We start from the raw sequence: 22480 nt of genomic DNA on the forward strand, positions 1-22480 counted from the left end.
ACTGAAACTAGTTGTTCAGGAGTGCACCTGTTAGAATTACTAAGGTAGAAACACAATGAGTTCAGTAAAAAAAAAAAAAAATAGAAATTCTTATGCACATGAACATTTCCTTCTTTCCTTTTTCTTCCTTTCTCCATTTTTTCTTCCTTTCAGGCAAAGGAGATGGACCCACCTGCTGGCCATGACCACAGTGGTTGTATAAAATTAATCTGACTCTGAATGGAGAGAAAAGTGTCACCATAAGAATAGTGAAAGTAGGTGAACATGTCTTAGATTTGACAGCCACCATGGATTTGAGCAGATTGACTTTAATTGTAGTAAATAATTCATTTAGAAATTCTGCCTTCTTGTCTGTGCTTTCAAAGGTTGACCACCAGTAGAGAACACCTATGTCAAAAGACCAGAATTGCTATCCTCATTTGAATTACTTTCCACTACCATCTTGGGAATATCCAAAGGGTTAAACTCTCCATTTCAGAATCTTAATACTGTTAATCTTCAGGTTGCTGGTTCCTTTCTTATATTCAGAGGAACTAAGGAATGGGAAAAGTCAACATCTGAAATGTTATGAAAATCAAACATAGGCACCTTAAGTTCTGAACAGCAACTCACAACACTGAAGCAAAAACTATTTGGGATTACACATAATTAAGTCAATGGAGGGAAATAAAGCTTGGGGCCTTAGCTAAGGGTATCTCCCTTTCTTCTACTAGTGAGTACAGCCATAACAGGGAGATTTATCTAGAGAGAATCAGCCTTCTTTTAAGGGCTTGTTTGTATTTGCAGATATCCACTATTTTTATGATCCTGGCAATAAAAGCCAGAAGAATGTCTGGCTTCTGAACAAGTTTTCCAAGGGTCCAAAGTTTAAGTTAGGAAGAAAAACAACATGAATTTAAGTGCCATTTAACAGAATTATTGCATGGCCTCTAGTATAGGGACAGTAAAGAACAATATATTCGCCTTTAGACCAATTTTTATTTCCATTGTGTCTAAGAAAATTTACATACTACTTGATTGTAAAAAAAATCCTCTAAGTGATTTACAAAAATATGAAATAAAACAGTAAAAACATATTTAAAGATGTTCAGAAAATTTAAAGATGTTCAGAAAATGTTAAAAAATGGCAGTAGCTAAAAAAAAAGTTAAAACACAGATAACCTGTTTGCATAAAAAAAAAATGACTAAATTAAAATGTTTCAAGCAGGTGACAATATGAATACAACAAAGGCACTGCTAATCCTCATCCTCCCATCGTTTACCCCAAGCTCCCAACTCTTCTCATAGCTTGCCCCAAGACCCCCTTTCACTGATGCCACGGGCAAGGGGGTTGGGAAAGAAGAGGAGAAAAGCACACTTCTTTCTGTTGGTGGTGGCCTACCCCACTCACTCTGCTCACCTGCTCATTCGCACACTAGCTTCCAAACCAACCAGTGGCAGCCCCTGGAGGAGAGCAGGAAGGCTTGTAAAGTGTGAGCCACACTCATCTGCCTGCCTCCAGTTACCTTCCGCTTGTCCCTGCTTGCTCACCTATCTGCCTCCACCTCCTGCCTGCTGTTCTGTCCTCATGGTGCAGTCGCCATGGCCATGTATCAGCAGCCACATGAACTGCAATGTGACGACATTTTTCCTTACAAAAATATAGTATGGTGATATAGTGGTCTATAAATATTTTTATAAATAAATTATTTCCAACAAGCATCATCCGTGCAGTTACCTTACCGAGCACTCCTTTTAACTCTTCTTTCCCCTCTGATACTGATGTAGAGATTGCTTTGGTTTCCCTATCTGCATTTTTCTGTCCACAAAAAATTCATGGCAATCACTCATTGTGCTCCTTAGTGGCTTGGCTACACTTCCCTTTTGGATTAGTTCCTCATGCTCACTTACGATAATATCAAGGCTGTTTCGGTATAAGCTGGGCCAAGCAGATTTCCAGAAATTTTAAACTTTAAAGCCTAAAGAAATACTTGATCCTGTCAACCATGGTGAAATTGAACACCTCCAATAATACTGTGTTACTCCCCACCCTATCATCTATCCATCCATCCATCTATCTATATTGTTACTTTATCCACAAAGGAGAGGATCCACAAGGTAGAGACATAACAGTGATACAGATGAATGCAGACTGTAACTTGATCTTAAAATGCCATATTAATTATTGACAGTCTGCTAAGTTTCTTGAAGTGTAAGAAAAGTGTGGCTGGATCAGACCAAGGGCACATCTAGTCCATCATCCTGTTCTCACAGTGGCCTACCACAGGCAGGACACAAGCATAATAGCAATTTTCTCCTCATGCTCCCCAGCAAATGAAATTCAGAGGTATGCAGTCTCTGGTACTGAAGATAACAGTCATTTATTGTCTTATCCCTGGCTTATTATTGACACTCATGTGCCTAGCTTTCCAAAATTTTTGCAGACGCAATCTACAACCTTTACATACATCCTTATATTCTGATTTTATACTCTGCTATACTTTTCCTGGTTTGGAGATTAGAGTAGATTTTTAAATACGCAGAATTCTTGAGAAAGTTATGCAGAAAATGAAACCACAAGGGGAAAGTTTGAATTCTCTCCTCTCTCTTTGAAACTGTCATTCATCGGGTACAGCAGAATGCTTTCCTGTGTCGCTGTCACAAATGCTAAATAATGCTGAGAAGGACAGAAAAGAATGATTACCTTGTACAGTTAGTGTTGCTTCAGTCTGAATTTCTCCTAAGTCATTCCAAGCCTCACAGGTGTACTTTCCAGTATCCTCAGGGAATACCTCCTGGATATACAGGCTATATTCATTCCCCTTCTTCTCAAAATGAAAATCCTCCGTTTCCTGGATTTCTTTCCCATTGTGCAGCCAAATTATTTCAGGAGGCGGGTTAGCTGAGCCACAACAAAACACAAGGCTTTGAGATAAACCATAAGCAACAACGGAAGCGTGCGAGCTATTCTACTAGGCCAACTGCAGTCATGAGATAAGGAGGAACAAACAACTCACTTTGACTTCCTTTTGCATAGGTTTTTAAAATAGACCTATTCTCAGCTACATTCAGGTAGCTCAAAATTACACTGAGGGCATATTGCATATAATGGCACTTAGGTTTAGCTATTTAACCACCCTCCTGCTGGCCTATGCTTTCCTGTGAATCCTGGAGCCACAAGTCTCTGCACCATCTTTCATCTCTTATCCTCGGCTCTACTTTCCCCATACTAGGATGGCCATGTGTACTTCTTTACAGGAGGCAGTCCTCTATTGAAAGATCAGTGAGAGGACAGTCCACTATTTGATGGTGTCCTCTATTTGAAGGGTTGTCCAGTCCAGCTGCTGAGTATCGATAAAGAATCCCATGAAGGGAGGAGCCCTGAAGTAGTCCATTCTCAGTCTGCATCCAGACAGCAGGCTGAGCAGGCACACAGCTCACCTGACAACAGATTCTCCGTCCCTCTGTATTGTTATTTTTATTTACATTATAATATTTATTTCTAAATTTGCATCTATCCATGTACATTAATTTATGCAAATCTTATGCAAATCTGTCCTTCAGAAGGGGTGATGCACATATTGCAGTCCTGCCCTTCTTATGGAAATGTCCGCAGCAAAATCTATATAATAGCATATGCAGAAGTAGCATGTAGTCTCTTTTTTGTGCTTTCCTCACTATGGAATTGTCAGATTCTAGCCTACTTTACAGCCCCATGGTAAACAATGATATTCCCCCCACCAAAAAAAAACCCTTCCACTTCCTCTGCAGTCGCACATGCACCTACATAAAGACATCCACAATTCTGGTTTTCCAAAGCACACCAGATGTAATAAATTCCAGATAAAGATTTCTCTATAGCCTCCTTTTTACACATTTTAAATGACTCTTCCCCACTCCGCAGACAGTGGCTGGAAATACCATCCACTGCACTTTCTTTAAACTCTATCTGTTCCATGCAGATGGAAGAAGGGTTTATACGGATTTTTTTTGTACTTTCCACTGGGCTGTGGGTGGGTTACAGCACTGGCCTTAAAACATACCATATGTGGCAGATAATGCCCCAGTGCAAACTAAAATTAAAACCCCAGCCACACAAAACATATTGTCTGAAAGGACCCTATTGTCTGCCTAATCTTTGAAGTCTTAGGATGGGTTAAGAGCAAAATATGTTTAAAATAAGCAAATTTCTTGAAGATATGCATGAAATTTCCTGACCAGGACAAGCCTCCCTAAATGTTGACTTTCCAAACGTTAGAAGGAAAAACTGGGATATAAAAAAGTGCCTAGAAACCAAGAGGAGAAACTGCTGGGTTAAAGTAGCCTTGTCAAACCTCAAAACAGGTGACTATGATCCATTAATAAGCACTGGCTCTTACCCGAAACTTCTACTGTCATAATCACTTGGCTTCCATCCATCACCTTGAGGTCACTTAGGCCTTTTAGGAAGATTGGAGGGAAGGTTTTGTTGACTGGGGCAGGATGTGCTCTTTGAGGTTTATTTCTGCTCTTCTTTTCTGCTTGAACAAACAAGACAACAGTTCAAATTAGGAAAGACTTGTACAAAGTAATAAACTGCTTTTTAACTGGAACAAAAACGGAATGGGACAGGGACCATTTCCAATGAAAAAAAGTCCATTGCTATTGTTGATTCAGCAGCAAGAGGCAGTTTTATGAAACAGAGGGTTTTCTTTCTGAAACAGAAAACAGCCCCCTAACATATTTTTCTGTTGAAAATTCTTTGTTGATTTTTTAAAAAAATGCAATCTTGACTAAAGCTGTGTATCTATTTCTCTCATACTTAATTTTTTTGCCTTAAATTCGAATAATGTGGGAAAGAGAGAGAGAAAACGGGAGGGTGGGAGGATTTTTTTAAAGAGGGTGTAGCTTTTCCCTTTTTATTAGGCCTTTTACAACAGTTTTATTTACCAAAGCTTTTTACTTCCATTGAGAAGTATAGGAGGGAAATATACAATACCACTGCTCCAGGGGCACATCAGTGAAACAAAATGATTTGGATTCTGTGGATCCACAACCTCTTCCAGGACATTCCTAGCAAATCCCCAGCACATCTAGTTTTTGTCATCTCAAAGTAGGAGAAGCACTAGCTGCAGACCTTTTGGAAGCCGCAGGTAGGAGGATTCCAAGGTTAGAGTTCCCTTTTCAAGGAAGGACCTCTCTCGCCACCTTCAGCTAGGAGAGACCTGAAATATCCTGTTTCCCCCTGAGACAATCACTCAGGAATCATAGGATTGTGCCTTGTGAGTATGTACTTATAATATGAACAGCCACAACAAAGAAAGTTGCTCTCAGAAAACTACAATAGTCATGATTGCTGTGGCATGGCGGGTGGGGGGTGGGACAGGATGGGACACCCACCCACACCAGCATGATCATGCAAATCCCGTTCAGGAAGCAAGGTTGCCTGTGGTCTCTGGCTGAAATCGAATGCTTTCGCCAGCTCCTTTTTATTTTGTAGTAACAGGAAGGAGGGAAGTGGAGGGCTAACCCAAATCTACAGCCTTTAGAACACAATCCTACATAGAGCAATAGCAAGCCCCACAAATACTTAAGAAAATGTTTCCTTGATTGCATAATACTCTTCCTTAACACTAACTATATTCACATTATGAGGGGGAGGGAGGTGTGATGGGACGATGAGCTGCTTGTGTGTAAAATCCTAGTCCCTCAGAGTTTGGTCAAGTTTGCCAACCTCTGTCTGTAACGGAGCCCCTTAAACATGGCTCCGTCAGTCGCTGGCAGATTCCGACAGTGGTTGCTTTCGGAATCGCTTCCAACATAAAAGCTCCTTAACGGAAACACGTCTTCTGGACTCTCTGCGTGACAGTTTCCGGCGAGGAGTGGGTGTCCCTACAGGAGGTCCTGAAACCTCCCCACTGTTTTCGCTGGAAGTGTCTCTGAGCCATCCCTCCAGCTCCCTTTCCCTCAGCTCAGCTCCTCTCCCCCTACTGGTTCCCTCTTCAGCTGCTGAGTCTCTCCCAACCTGTGTGAGCCCTTTCACTTCCCTTCCTTCCGATGGCAGTTCCCTGACAGGAGGTTTAAAATTCCCAATCAGAAGAGCTAAATTGCATTATTAGGTCAATTTGGTTCTAATCTTTAACTGATGTTAAGGTTGAAAAAATATGAATTCCAGACATGGTCTACTTGAAAAGAAAGTAACGAAACATGAAAAATGAGGCTTTTAAAAGCTTCTGATAAGAGCATGTTAACAGATATGTACTCAATGAGTGCTATTATAAACATACATGCAATAATGCAACTTACTTAAGACAATTTTATAATGAACAGCTTTAAGCTGATTGACAGATAAAACACCTGTACCATAGGTTATTCAGTCTTATTGTACTGAACAAAAGGGAAAACACAACTTCTGCACAACTTCTTAACATTTTGAGATCACTTAATGCAATAACACATTTTACCTCTTTCTTATTTATTCAGAATCTATATACCTACCCCATTCAGGCAACTATTTCATACACCTAATGCCACAATATATAGTCATTAAAGATACTACAAGGCTCTTAGTCGTCTCTTCTGCTACCAAAACAAAGATCCTCTCTGATTTATGAAAAAAGTATGTTTCCACTAACCATTTGTCATTATTCCTTAGTCTGTCTCGGATGTATTAACATGGGAATATTCCTACTAGCAGTTTCCCAACTATGCCCTGTATGAAACTCTTCTCATTAATGGATATGTCCATAACTTTCTCTTTTTAATTAAGTGGGATACATGCCATCAAAAATGCTTTGAGGATTAAATTATCCTCTTATTCATATCTAGACATGGTTATATGAAGGGCCAGCAAGAAGATTTGATCCAAATCTCTAGATCAGTAACAGAATCTTAATCTCACTGTAACACAATCTAGGTTTCAAAGAACAGAAAACTGAAGGACTACTTAACATCAGCTACTCTGAGTTGAGGGACAGCAAACCCAAACCCAGTTTCCTGGGTGTAAGCACCACTAACTTCAGACATGTATAAAACACTTCCAAAGCTCTAAACATACACAGAACTTGGTAAAATTATGTAACCAACGCCAAAAGACTAGTAGAAAAAGCTCCCATTGGCTTTTATTAAATTCCACATCATGCAGTTGGTATATTCTTACTGACACAAAAAAACTCAATGATTTGTACATGCATGTCTTCCTTCTGGTTTTAATCCTATCCCTTCAGATCTTTCAAAAGCTGCAATGACACAAGATTCAGATTTCAAATGGGGGAAATGAGAAGCAGCACTTCCAATTACTGGTCTAAAAAGAGCCATGCTTAGCTTGAGAGATTAGAAAAGAGAAAAAAGGAAATTCTAAAATCCCATATCCTTTTTAAAAAAAATAATAAAGGCACACATTCACAATTAATTTCCACACAACATTTCATTTTATATAATGCAGTAACTTGGATCTGAATGAAGAGGTCCAGCACTTCATTTGTGGGCATTATCACTGCAAGTCAGACAAACTATGCTTCACGGATGAGCTCCACAGAGATTAAAGTTTTCAAGTGCTTCCTCCTAAAAACAGGTTTCCACGTTTGGAAGTGAGGCTCATCATGCACAGAAAAAGCAGCCTGCATTCAATCTTAATTGACCTAACAGCATGACTTACACTAAAGTTTCCCAGGACCTTCAGTTTGATGTTTGCTACAAAACCAGAAGTGTAAGTAGTATCACCAAGAAAATGCCCAGCTGAAAGGAAACTGACTCATGTGCTAACTCCAAGATTCCCGTGGTCTATACTAAACAACAACAACAAAATCCCTCTGGGAATCAAAACAAAAAGGAATGCATGAACATGACCACACAGCCTTCCTCCCCATTCAAATATCCAGTGTAAATACACCTTTTTTTACTTAGCCTAACACTTACAGTGTGCATTTTTCACAGTAGAAGAGTAAAAATAAAACAATAAACTTATGGGGGGGAGGGGAGAAACTATTCAATTTTCTGGTATTTATTTTACTTTTGAAGGGCATTTCATGGTGTAATTAGCACTCTGAGTCAAAGTGCAAATCACCCACATATCACACATTTAACTAGTAGCCAATCCACAAAACATTGCTGTTGTCATGATTAACTAAATGGTTAATCTACCCACAGAACCTACTGATGATGGACTTTCTGTTTACAGGGTGGGTGGCAGAGGAAATGGGCTCTATTCAACTATGTTATATTCAGAGTAGACCCTCTGAAATCAACGAACCAAGCTCATTCATGTCCTTTATTTTCAATTGGTCTACTCTGAATAGGACCAACAGTAGATGCAACCCATTCTTTCCACTACCATAGTCCAAGAAGCGACACCAAGAAGCTGCCTAGATGTTTTGAACTCACCAGTAGGGAGAGTTGCTGTTGCACTCAGGTCCTCCTTGAAGGCTTCCCATGGCCACCTGGTTGACCACTGTGAGAACAAGAAACCTGGACTAGATGGGCCCTTGGCCTAATCCAGACATATTCTTCTTATGTTCTTAGGAATTCTTATAAATCCTAATTATCATCACTGTACAAAGTTCATCTCACATATTTCCACAAAAGCCCTTCAAAGGGCCCTTGCATGCTTAGCCTACCAGATGACTGCATAGCCCCTTCTGTTCCATCTACCAGTCTGTGCTGATGATGGTTAACTTAGTAGGTAAGCATTCAATTACATGAGACCATCCCTTAGCCCATATCTAGAGAAGTGCTGTTCTCTGACTTGCAACTTCTATGGTTTCACAAAATCTGTTCCTGTAACTTTGGGGTGCATATTGGCAACACATGGTTTATGGGCATATCTCCATTGACAGTAGTAACTCGTCATTCTCTTATAGTCATTATTAAGTACACTCAAATGGTATCCAAACTGTATGGGGAAGGACTGTTTGTTGTTGTTGTTTTGTACAGCTACCCTTCCCCATGCCCTCTATTTTATCCACGGAACAAAAGATAACATAATCACTGTACTGATTTATCTCAACAGCTTCAGTAGTTTTTCTTAGTTCTGAGAACTGCCATGGGCCACTCTTGTGGCCAAGAATGGCAACATTTATATTCTTAGCTCTTAAATCTCCTGTGAATATCACTACCACCAGCATATCTAGCAAACACAGAAACTCTGAGAAACTGGTCCAGCTTCAAGCTTTTTCTTGAAAGTTGAGGGGGACTGAACTTTTGCTGACACCACTGTAGCTCATTACTGAAACAAGGAAAAGCAAGGGGGAGGGAAATGCATGCTGCTCATAATACTTTAACACTCGATTCAAACTATAATTCACATTTATTTCTAGGTTGGACACTTTTAAGCTGGGATTGCCTATTTGCATATTTACATTCAAATGAACTGATACCACCGAATAGCATGAGGCTAACAACCAGCCCTACAAACAACAAGAGCAGACTGGTTCAAAAGTAGCCAAACAGCAATCTTATTTATTTGTCAGTAAATTCTCATCGTATTTAACTGAGTCTAAAGTGAGTATAATGTGAATAATCTTCTGTAGTGTTTAGTTTCTGGAAAAGATCTAATTATACCAGAAGAATCTGTTTGCCAGAGCCATACAATAATGCAGCCAAATAATGCCTAGCTTGAATCCTTTGCAGACACACATGCTCAGCAACATTGACCATTTATGGTGATTAAAATATTGTGTTGGCTCTGAGTCCAATAAATCAACTGAACTGCAGAAAAAGACTTAACTCACAAAGTGCTGGTTTGCTAAGCTCACAGAGGAGAAATCAAACACAATTATACACAGCCAAGTAGTCACAGAACAGCTTCCAAATAAGATTATATACTTCACAGCGTTCATCTCCATTCTGGTTGACATCCAATCTCCACTTTTTAACAGTGCTTTAATGCTTTAATACTGTCAGCTCCATAAAAAGAAAAAACAGCTTCACGGAACAAGAATATAAAATTTATCTGATTATTATTTTTAAGTTGCAAAATATAGAAGTCTTATTATAATCAACATGCACTGATAAGATTTCTTTCTTTCATGAATACCCTCCTTTCAGCTTTCAATTTTACAGATACAAACAATAAATCTGGAGGCAATTTCTGAAATAAAGTGTAGTAGGGTACACATGCAAACTCATCCAGATTTCTATTAATTAGCTACTTCTTCTTGTTGCATTACATGATATACCTTTTAGACAGAGAATCTTCTCCCCAATTCATAAATATATACAAGACAACCAACAACTGAGCAGGAGCTGCATAGTTGTGTCATTCAACCTGCCATCCACTGGCTTAAATCAAGAGAAATGCAAGCAGCCCAGAAATTGTCATGTTAATTGCACCAGCCTCTTCCAACTTAAAACATTTCCCCCCATGGCTGTAGTCCTTGCAAAACTATGTGATAGCATTTAAAGAATGTATAAAAAATACTCTTTAGCACTGAGTTGAGCTTATTTTAGAAGGATCTGTCTCTTTAAAGGCAGTCCAATATTCAGTGAGTTCGATTTGACTGCTACACTGATGGGGAAATTTGGACATTCCTCCTTCATCTGTGCTCCTTCTTTCTTGATTGGGAGGGGAGAAAGAAATGCTTTGCCAGGCCCATTTTCAGCACTTCCCAAAGCGCCAAGCAAAAGGCTGGGAACAGCCCTTGAGCTGTGATTCTAAAGTACATGACAGCTAGCTGGCTGTTAAAAGTTTGGGAATCCTGAGCAAGGGATATAGAGGCAGGGGCAAAACAACCCTCCTGTCAATCATGTGACTTCATAATGACGTCATGTCTAACAGGAGGTTAGCCTGTGGGGTGGTGCCAGATAAAGACCTGGCTCCCAAAGTCAAAAAGGTTCCCCTAAAGCAGGCATGGCCAAACTTGGCCCTCCAGATGTTTTGGGACTACAATTCCCATCATCCCTGACCACTGGTCCTGTTAGCTAGGGATGATGGGAGTTGTAGTTCCAAAACATCTGGGGGGCTGAGTTTGGCCATGCCTGCAAGAGTCAAAAAAAAATATTGCTGTATCTAGAATATGGTTTTTGTCAATGCATGAACAGGCAGTGGCAATAACAAAGACTGCCTTTACCCAAAGTAGGCTGGTGCACTAGACAGGATTTTAGTTGCGATATAGGACCATGCTATATTTATCTTGCAATGCCTCCTGTTAAAGGAAGGTACCTCTAAACAACATAGCCTTAATAAACTTGAAGCTGCTTTGAGTTGTTCCATGTGAAAGGCAGCAAAAACATTTTTGTTTCGCCAAGCATTTTTAGAGAATTAATTTGATTCACTGTTGGTCATTTCTTCTGTATTTTATGATTTTATAATCTTATGAAGTTTTAATTATTTTATTGTGTGCCATAATGACATTTTTATGTGACATTGATTTATAAGTATCTTACAAATAAATAAGCATGGATGTAAACATAGGAAATACTCATGGGACTATCAGAACTGCAAATTGTCTCTTAGTGAATCAAAAAAAGCTGGTTGGGGAAGGACAGGAGTGTTCAGTTGTAGCCAGAAGAAATACATAGAAAATTATTATGCTTCTTAAACCAAATGAGACATATACAAAACTGAGTTTGAAGGAAGGAAACAGCAGGAGCCAATACTTCAACTCCAAATTTTGTTCAAAATCTGCAGTATAGGGCAGATCCCTGTACTCCACCTCATCATATTAACTCATTTCATAGATCACAAATGGCCAAGTGGTACCCCACCACCATTAATTCTGCAAAGCAATTTTGTCCAACCCCCTCAACCTTTAATTGTGCTCCACTAGAAATGAAATTCAAAAGGAAGGCAACAACACAGACATGCTCTGGCTTTCTCTTAGGAATCAGTTTCACTGATGGCACAAGTGCCCCTGAAACTTCATCCTCTCTTGCGTTCTCTGTTCTCTGCACAGGTTTGGAGTGGATGCACAAAGGGGAAGCATGTCTGCTCACACTGAACCTGGTCAGGAAAGGATGCCAAGAATATTTCTATCCTCACATCCTCCTCCCTGTGAGTTTGAAAATGATTGTACAGTCAAAGTGATCCAGTTCTCAATTAGGTTGTGGATTACTACCATGTACAGTGGTACCTCGGGTTAAGTACTTAATTCGTTCCGGAGGTCCGTACTTAAGCTGAAACTGTTCTTAACTTGAAGCACCACTTTAGCTAATGGGGCCTCCGGCTGCTGCCGCGCTGCCGGAGCACAATTTCTGTTCTCATCCTGAAGCAAAGTTCTTAACCTGAAGCACTATTTCTAGGTTAGCGGAGTCTGTAACCTGAAGCATATGTAACCTGAAGCATATGTAACCCGAGGTACCATTGTAATAAGTAAGGTGTTCAGTTTACAATGTTAAAAAAGAATACGCCCCACCCTGCCACGCCCCACGTCACAGAATGATCACAAAAATCAAACTAACATAGGAAGTGTGAAGCAGAAAGTCAATGTAAAACAAGTCACTGTAGGTTTGGTTTGATAAAACTTCACCATGATTTATGTTTAGTTCAAGTTAAAAAACAAACAATTTCAGTTTCTACTCTTGGTTCTAAAGCTGACATGTCAAACCATGCAATAAGGTAAATAAGACATGTGAATGTGTGGATCTAGCGGACATGAAGCCAACATCATACTGTCCAGTCACATTTACTCCCCCTCCCCATTAGAGCAAGACAGTTTCTCTTCTCAAAATTTAGTTACAAGGACCTGCTTTTACTTAACACCGCTTCTCAGCTTCATGCCACAAGTTCTCCTGTTCACTTTCCTTTTCAGACAACCTGATGTTTCACTAAAAACAAGCAACAACAAATCATACAAAACCCCACAGAACCACGACACTAGCTTTAGCAGGCTTCTCTCAAGTTTTTTTTATATAACAAATGTATTTTAGGCCCTCTTGCATGTTGTGTTCTTGATCTACGCAAAGGAACCTGGTGTCCCATCTCTAAGGCCTGAGGCTTTCAGCTAGGACCTCAGCCATTTTGTAACAATTTCAAAGTTTGTACTGTACTGTCTTTCAGCTAATAAAATTACACACAGCTGCCAGTAAAACATATGAATGTTGGAATATGATAATGGAAAGAGATTTACTAAGATTTACAAAGAAGCATATTAGTACTGCTAGTCTGATTCTACTTCCAAGCTTCCACTGTATTTATAGGGTTAGAAGCATCCATTATATGGTCCTTCATAGGTGTGTGCAAGTTCTATATGGCTACTTTGCTCACTTTATGAAAGTTATACACGCTAAAGGTAAATACAAGTAAAACAAAATTTGAGCAGTGGAGCAATTCTGGAAGTGCATTCATCAAAAGATGCAACTTCATGTCCCAGGTTAAGCTCAAGGAAAGCCAGTTTTTGCAGTGTGCCAGGCACTTCAGCTGGGAATAACATTGACTAGCAAGCCTTTGGACATCATGAACCACCTCACCTACCATAATCCTTGGAACAGTTTTGCAACTTCTTTTTTAAGGAAAGAAATGTTCAAGTGAATCAATGCTTCAAAAAATAAACAAGGCAAAGCAGCTCCTCCAAAGACTGGAGGACAGGCAAGACTGATAACTAAACCAGCATTAGAATGTATGTGCATTTCTCTTTATCACAGTGAGTATCTGGGCCCACTTCAATGGAGGGGAAAAGCAAACAGAAGCAACAATAGTGCAACTACGGTACTATTTCAATGTATATTTGTACACATGCACACACCTTCCCCACAAACATAGAATAGAAAATTCATTGTCTGAAACGAAGGGTGTATTCTTATATACAACTCCCATATCTATATGCCACAGTGCTTCATTACACAACTTATTCTCACATCATGCTTAGACGTGCACATTAAATAAATCTAAGAAGCTGCTTTCCAACAGAGCATTGTCAATATACAACAAAGCCTTTTGACAAATGTGTGTCGACATATGGCTGTTACTCACTCATACATAGAGAAAACAAAATGCAGCCTCAAACATGTTTGCACAGTTTACGTAACAGCAAGTTGCCATTTTCCATGTGATAATTACACAGGTCACTCGAGTTCTTGTATGAATGAAGGCTACAACTACAGGGTCTGCTATCATGCTTTAGTGTTGAGTATGATCAAATGCACCTCCTTACATTGTTTGGTTGTAAGGTGAAGCAACAGGAGTAGCTGGGGAAACCCAGCCAGATGGGCAGGGTATAAATAATAAATTATTATTATTATTATTATTATTATTATTATTATTATTATTATTATTATCATCATCATCATTATCATTATTATCATCATCATTATTATTATTAGTGCAATTACTGTAAGGCAGACTGTCAAGTGCTCCCATGAATGGACAGATTAAAGCTCAGTGTTCTCCATAAATAGCATTACTTCACAAAGTAACATGCAACATAATGTTTTGCATTCTGGATGGTCCTGGAACACTGGCAGATGACAGAAACTAATAAATAATAATAATAATAATATTTGTATTATTTGCAAACTGTCCTTCACCTGAAGCTCACAAGGTGGTTCACAACAAAAAAGACAATATGACAACACAAAATACATAATAAAACAAAAACAAACCAATAATCCCCCTCCTACATAATAGGTGTGACACTCAAGCACACATGCTATCTCTTAAACTCTAAACATATTCAAAAGAGTTGCTTTAAAAATCAGTGCACATTAATTTACAACATATATACACAGCATTTTGATTTAGCATGCCACTCAAGAAAGCAACATGCTTTTACAGTGCTATAAACGAACACAAGAATAAACCCACTTCTCCAAGACATCCAGAAGGGAAGCCTACCTGAAAACACCAAGTTGTATTTTGCTCCTGAAACAGGTTTTGCAAGCAATGTCTCTCTCCTCTCTTGCTGTGATAAACTGGTCACAGCAGCCTCTCAGGGGAAAAGCTTTCAGGTGACTCTAATCTGCTTGCCTGCTGGTCAATGAATGGTTGCTATAATCAGATTATGAGGACTATGGCTACCCAACACAAACATTTAATGCGGGTAGACTATATAAATATCTGTGGCTACTCCCTGGCTTCTAGCCTTGAAGGTAAAGAAGGTAAGAAGAAGAAAGTGCAGTGCAAACATCATCCCTCATGGTGTATATCTTTCCCTCATCAGGAAAGTGTTGGAGACTACAATGGCATCCTTGCAAGCCTGGGGATGTGATCTGTGCTACTTGGCTCCTCGCCCAGGGGCAACTGCTACCAGATGAAAAGCAGTAACAAAAATAAATAAATCTATAACTATGACAAAAATGCAAACTGCTCAATGTAGCGTGTGAATCCTATCCCATCAATAAGAGCAAGTCTCATTTGATGAGAATAAAATCATTGTATCACTTCATATTTTGTTGCGTTTGAACCATGCACATTGCACCCTTGATTGCATGAATGAGTAAAAAAATATACCGTATTTTTCGCCCAAAAGGACGCACTTTTTCCCCTCCAAAAATGAAGGGGAAATCTGTGTGCGTCCTATGGGGCGAATACAGGCTTTCACTGAAGCTTGGAGAGCAAGAGGGGTCGGTGCGCACCAACCTCTCGCTCTCCAGGCTTCAGGAAGCTATCAGCAAGCCTGGGGAGCCCGCGGGAGTTCCTGCATGGCTCCCTAGGCTGCGGATAGCAGCCTGTCGCCCGGCGCGTGGGGCGCCCTGAAGCCGACCGCCCAGCGCGGCGGGCAGACATCCGCAGCGTGGGGAGCCCTGCGGGAGTTCCCGCAGGGCTCCCCACGCTGTGGATAGCAGCCTGCCACCTGGCGCGCCCTGAAGCAGAGCGCCCCTCGTGCCGGGCAGACATCTGCCAGCCCCACAAGCTCAGGGGACAGCGGGGAGGCGCAGCGCTGCCATACCGCTGTTCCCCGACCTGGTTTTGGGGGGGAAATAAAGGGAAATTTTTTCCCCTTTATTTCCCCCCCCCCCAAAAAAAACTAGGTGCGTCCTATGGGACGGAGCGTCCTATGGGAGGAAAAATACGGTACTTAAAGCACAACAGGTAATTATGCACAACATGCATTATGTCAAGGAGAAAGGCCATATAAATGGAGACAGAGCCCCCATTGTGGAGCAGTATCCTTCCAGAGACCCATGAGATCTTTCCACAGAGACCCAGTGTGGTGAGGGAGATAAGAATTAGAATCTTGGATAAGGGATACAATAATTCAATTCTTTGCTGAATTCTTTCACTGAGAAAGAAACCATCTCCCAGCCTTATTTCCTAAAAGAATCATTGTGAGAATTAATGGGGTGAACCCTAGGTCACAACACCAAGCCTTCTTGTATAAATGCAATATTTGGGCACAAAGGTGCACAAACAAATCCACACATACAATGAAATTATCTTCTTTTCCAGCCATCATCTACTCCAGCAGTGAGGAACCTCTGACCCTCTGGCAGGGCAGGGCTTTGGTTTTTCAAATTTCAATGGTGCCCTGTGCAATGGCAAAATTTGGTACCCCCACCACCTCTCACCTTCCATTCTGCTCAGTTCACTACATGATGCCATGTTGTGCACCCAGGCTTGGTGCTCAGTGCAGCAGAACTGGTCATGCTGCCCCAACCTCAGGCGTAATGAGGCTCCCCATGTGGCCCATAGGACCATTTCGGTGATGTCAGGCCGAGCTGCAGCAGACCTAACATCATATATGACATCTGCTGTGGGGCAAGTAAAAATTATACTCTAGGCCAAGCTTCTGCTCTCATGCAGGCCACAACTATAAACAAAGCCCTACTAACTTGTCGTATGTAGAGATATAATGCATCATGTTGTGAGCTGCAGGAAACTGAAAAGGAACACAGTATATGTAGCTGCCATTCATGCACTACTTCAGAATAAGGGCTCCCCATTGGATGAGACCCTAATCTATAGCATACTATAGCATAAAATGACCCAGATCTGGGCAACACAACTGCTAACCAGGGTGTATGTAACACCTCCAAAAACACAATGTAACATGGACATGCAGTGTAGGGATGGTCATACTCCTGGTAGCAGGAAGATCGGTAAAGATAGCACTTTACACACAAGCTATTTTTACATCCATTTGACAGAACATCTCCTTTTGTGCTGATAATATGCTTTCAGTTTTAGAACTTGATCCCATAATCCCATGGAATTTATAAAGGCATGCTTTCTTTTCTTTATGTTATTTTCCATTTCGTTTACAAGCTGCTTATATGGGCCTTTTACAAGACAGTTAATGTCAAAACCCTTGGTTTAGTTCAGTAGTTCTTGTTCTCTTTTATAATAATAAAAGAACAAGGAAAGCTCTGAAAGATTTCTGCAGGGGGAAAATGTGTGGGCCACTTTAAAGACACTTAGCAGCAGGTAAACTTCCCCCAAACCTGTCAGCAGATGCTGCTGCTACGACTTATTCATCACCAAGGTGTCTGAAAGCAAAATGATTTATACATTAAAGTCCCAGGGCATAGTCTGAAGCAGACACCTTACTGAAGTTAAGCAGGTCTGGGGCTGGTCAATGACTGAGTGGGAGATTGCCTGGGAACCCTATGCACACCGCTTTGAATTAAATGACAAAAAGGTAATGTAACAGAAATAAAGCAGCAGCTGTGAAAAAGCAACAGGTACTCTAAAGCCATTGTAACTGTAAAATTAAAAAGAAAAAGCAGTCACTATATAATCTCCTTCAGGGCAGAGTTATTATGCATTGCACTAGCAAACATGGATTCCCCACTTTGTGTTTGCTTAAAAAATGTGACCTGGAAGGAAGATTTGGGTAGAGTGGTGGTGGTCAGGAGAGTTGATGAGCAAAAATATTAATCTCTTGGATGGTGATAAAATATTAATCTCTTGGGTGGCTGAGATCACAAGCTCTGTGGGATAATATCAAACACAGACATACTTAATTTAAGCAATGCATATCCAAAAGGATCAAAGAAGACATCTGGCAGACACAAATGCTGTTCAGACGGATATAACACAGGAGAAAGGGCACAACGAATTCAGATACAAGGATTCTGATACCAAATTTCAAATGATAAAGGTTCTGCAGTATCATAAGATAATTTGATAGTACTTCACACATTACATAACCACAAACCTCAGTCTTAGCCAGACCCCAACTGTCTTGTGACTTTTGAAATTAGGTGAATACATCTAAAAGTGTAATGGGTGAATATACTGTAATGCTCTTTGATAGGAATTTGCTTAATACTTTCTTCATTAAGATTAAAATACTGTTGTTGTTGTTTAGTCGTTTAGTCATGTCCGACTCTTCTTGACCCCATGGACCAGTGCACGCCAGGCACTCCTGTCTTCCACTGCCTCCCGCAGTTTGGTCAGACTCATGTTTGTAGCTTCAAGAACACTGTCCAACCATCTCGTTCTCTGTCGTCCCCTTCTCCTTGTGCCCTCCATCTTTCCCAGCATCAGGGTCTTTTCCAGTGAGTCTTCTCTTCTCATGAGGTGGCCAAAGTATTGGAGCCTCACCTCACGATCTGTCCTTCAAGTGAACACTCAGGGCTAATTTCCTTAAGAATGGATGCGTTTGATCTTCTTGCAGTCCATGGGACTCTCAAGAGTCTCCTCCAGCACCATAATTCAAAAGCATCAATTCTTCGGCGATCAGCCTTCTTTATGGTCCAGCTCTCACATCCATACATCACTACTGGGAAAACCATGGCTTTAACTATACGGACCTTTGTTGGCAAGGTGATGTCTCTGCTTTTTAAGATGCTGTCTAGGTTTGCCATCGCCTTTCTCCCAAGGAGCAGGCGTCTTTTAATTTCATGACTGCTGTCACCATCTGCAGTGATCATGGAGCCCAAGAAAGTAAAATCTCTCACTGCCTCCATTTCTTCCCCTTCTATTTGCCAGGAGGTGATGGGCCCAGTGGCCATGATCTTCGTTTTTTTGATGTTGAGCATATTTTGTGCTCTCCTCTTTCACCCTCATTAAAAGGTTCTTTAATTCCTCTTCACTTTCTGCCATCAAGGTTGTGTCATCTGAGGTTGTTGATATTTCTTCCGGCGATCTTAATTCCGGCTTGGGATTCATCCAGTCCAGCCTTTCACATGATGAATTCTGCATATAAGTTAAATAACCCGGGAGACAATATACAGCCTTGCCATACTCCTTTCCCAATTTTGAACCAATCAGTTGTTCCATATCCAGTTCTAACTGTAGCTTCTTGTCCCACATAGAGATTTCTCAGGAGACAGATGAGGTGATCAGGCACTCCCACTTCTTTAAGAACTTGCCATAGTTTGCCAATGAAGCAGAAGTAGATGTCTTTCTGGAACTCTCTAGCTTTCTCCATAATCCAGCGCATGTTTGCAATTTGGTCTCTGGTTCCTCTGCCCCTTCGAAATCCAGCTTGCACTTCTGGGAGTTCTCGGTCCACATACTGCTTGAGCCTGCCTTGTAGAATTTTAAGCATATCCTTGCTAGCGTGTGAAATGAGTGCAATTGTGCGGTAGTTGGAGCATTCTTTGGCACTGCTCTTCTTTGGAATTGGGATGTAGACTGACCTTCTCCAATCCTCTGGCCACTGCTGAGTTTTCCAAACTTGCTGGCATATTGAGTGTAGCACCTTAACAGCATCATCTTTTAAAATTTTAAATAGTTCAGCTGGGATACCATCACTTCCACTGGCCTTGTTATTAGCAGTGCTTTCTAAGGCCCATTTGACTTCACTCTCCAGGATGTCTGGCTCAGGGTCAGCAACCACACTACCTGGGGTGTACGAGACATCCATTTCTTTCTGATATAACTCCTCTGTGTATTCTTGCCACCTCTTCTTGATGTCTTCTGCTTCTGTTAGGTCCTTTCCACTTTTGTCTTTTATTATGGTGATCTTTGTACGAAATGTTCCTTTCATATCTCCAATTTTCTTGAACAGATCTCTGGTTTTTCCCATTCTATTGTTTTCTTCTATTTCTTTGCATTGCTCGTTTAAGAAGGCCTTCTTGTCTCTCCTTGCTATTTTTTGGAAATCTGCATTCAATTTCCTGTATCTTTCACTATCTCCCTCGCATTTTGCTTGCCTTCTCTCCCCCGCTATTTGTAAGGCCTCGTTGGATAGCCACTTTGCTTTCTTGCATTTCCTTTTCATTGGGATGATTTTAGTTGCTGCCTCCTGTATAATGTTACGAGCCTCCATCCATAGTTCTTCAGGCACTCTGTCCACCAAATCTAAATCCTTAAACCTGTTCCTCACTTCCACTGTGTATTCATAAGGGATTTGACTTAGACTGTATCTTACCGGCCCAGTGGTTTTTCCTACTTTCTTCAGTTTAAGCTTGAATTTTGCTATAAGAAGCTGATGATCTGAGCCACAGTCAGCTCCAGGTCTTGTTTTTGCTGACTGTATAGAGCTTCTCCATCTTTGACTGCAGAGAATATAATCAATCTGATTTCGATGCTGCCCATCTGGTGATGTCCATGTGTAGAGTTGTCTCTTGTGTTATTGGAAAAGAGTGTTTGTGATGACCAGCTTGTTCTCTTGGCAGGACTCTATTAGCCTTTGCCCTGCTTCGTTTTGAACTCCAAGGCCAAACTTGCCAGTTGTTCCTTTTATCTCTTGACTCCCTACTTTAGCATTCCAATCCCCTATAATGAGAAGAACATCCTTCTTTGGTGTCATTTCTATAAGGTGTTGTAAGTCTTCATAGAACTGGTCAATTTCAGTTTCTTCAGCATCAGTGATTGGTGCATAAACTTGGATTACTGTGATGTTAAAAGGTCTGCCTTGGATTCGTATCAAGATCATTCTATCATTTTTGAGATTGCATCCCAATACAGCTTTCGCCACTCTTTTGTTGACTATGAGGGCCACTCCATTTCTTTTGCGGGTTTCTTGCCCACAGTAGTAGATATGATGGTCATCCGAACTGAATTCGCCCATTCCCGTCCATTTTAGTTCACTGATGCCCAGGATGTCAATATTTATTCTTGCCATCTCATTTTTGACCACATCCAACTTACCAAGGTTCATGGTTCTTACATTCCAGGTTCCTATGCAATATTTTTCTTTACAGCATTGGACTTTCCTTTTGCTTCCAGGCATATCCGCAACTGAGCATCCTTTCGGCTTTGGCCCAGCCGCTTCATCAGCTCTGAATCTACTTGTACTTGTCCTCCGCTCTTCCTCAGTAGGATGTTGGACGCCTTCTGACCTGAGGGGCTCATCTTCCAGCGTCATAACTTTTATATGCCTGTTGCCTTTGTCCATGGAGTTTTCGTGGCAGGGATACTGGAGTGGCTTGCCGGTTCCTGCTCCAGGTGGATCACGTTTGGTCAAAACTCTCCACTATGACCTGTCCATCTTGGGTGGCCCTGCACGGCATAGCTCATAGCTTCTCTGAGTTATTCAAGCCCCTTCGCCACGGCAAGGCAGTGATCCATGAAGGGATTAAAATACTAGTCTTATGCAAATCTTTATCATCAAATTCTAACACCAAAGGTTTACTCATTATTTCTCTTCTGCCTCTTACGAAAATTAAAACATGGCAAAAAGTGCTGGGGCAAAAATATCAATTCCAGCTCTCTGTGACCCCAACAAATGGGATATTTCATTGGACATGGGAATGCTATTTGTGGGACAGAAATGTGTCATATAGTAGAGAAACACTTCAAGTATATTATCCCTTTATAGTATCTGTGTTCTGATTTGTGGGTGCTTATTCCCCAACCCTTGGAAGCCAAAGCCCTGAGCAGCAGCACATTGTATATTATACAGTGTTACACCACAAGTACTCTTTAGGGAGCTTTAAAGATATGGGAGGAATATGTGCACAGATTTTTGAAGCTTCAATTCCAGTTTCAAGCCTATTTTCAGCACAAAAATCCATGTTTATCTCAATCTGAGGCAGCAAAAATAAAACCCAAATGCAAACTAATAAGGTTTTAACAGGATGCCCTAAATCTGTTAAAATATTAAACATATGGCTCTCAATACATTTAAAGTACTTAAGTCTATTACTGTAAAAAATATTCTCCATTTAGTCTACGTATCCCTATAAGTAGAATGACATAAAAAGCACACCAAAAATCCAGGAAACAAACTCTACTCAGAACAGAACCAGGTAAATTTGGGTAGGGTCAACTGAAACATACAGATGACTTATACCAGGGGTGAAGGACTGGATCCAGCTAACTTTCCATGGAACACTGACTGGTGAGCAAGGCTGTCAATCACACAACATCACATGACCAGGTGATTCACAGCTTGTAAAGGGTGAATGAGGAGCACAATCTAAGTATGCTCCTGATTCTTCCTTTGTAGCCATAGGCTGAATGCAACTGGGGCAATGGCAGCAAAGGAAACACTGGGAACATACCCTTAAGTGAACTATTTCTTCTTTTCCAGCTATAGTTCAGCGCTTTTTAAATTTGGTGCTTTTTTTGGTCACCGCAAGATGACAGGAGAAGGTGCCAAATTTTCACGTTCTGAATTCTACTAGTGGTTGAAAAGGAAGAATCGGGAGCTCATTTCAGTTTGGCCCTGCAGGTTTACATGTCCTGTGCCTGAAGCCATATGATGGCAGGTGACTGACAGGTGGGTGGGAGGTTTAGGCCAAACTACATTCTTTG

General features: G+C 40.8%; 1 protein-coding gene across 8 annotated transcripts in view; it reads right to left on the minus strand.

Moving 5' to 3' along the window:
* Positions 1-22480, minus strand: part of MYLK (myosin light chain kinase) — a 179492-nt gene that overhangs the window by 73983 nt on the left and 83029 nt on the right. For 7 of the 8 annotated variants that reach the window (XM_081005126.1, XM_081005127.1, XM_081005125.1 and 4 more), the window contains 2 exons: positions 4359-4499; positions 2684-2881 (listed from right to left, as the gene is read on the minus strand). In XM_081005126.1, coding sequence (XP_080861252.1) covers positions 2684-2881; positions 4359-4499 — 339 coding nt within the window. The remainder of the gene's footprint in view (positions 1-2683; positions 2882-4358; positions 4500-22480) is intronic. The other variant, XM_081005124.1, reaches the window with a different exon arrangement.

Source organism: Podarcis pityusensis (genome assembly GCF_964106645.2).
Source record: "Podarcis pityusensis genome assembly, chromosome: 1".
In the NCBI taxonomy this organism is placed as follows: Eukaryota; Metazoa; Chordata; class Lepidosauria; order Squamata; family Lacertidae; genus Podarcis; species Podarcis pityusensis.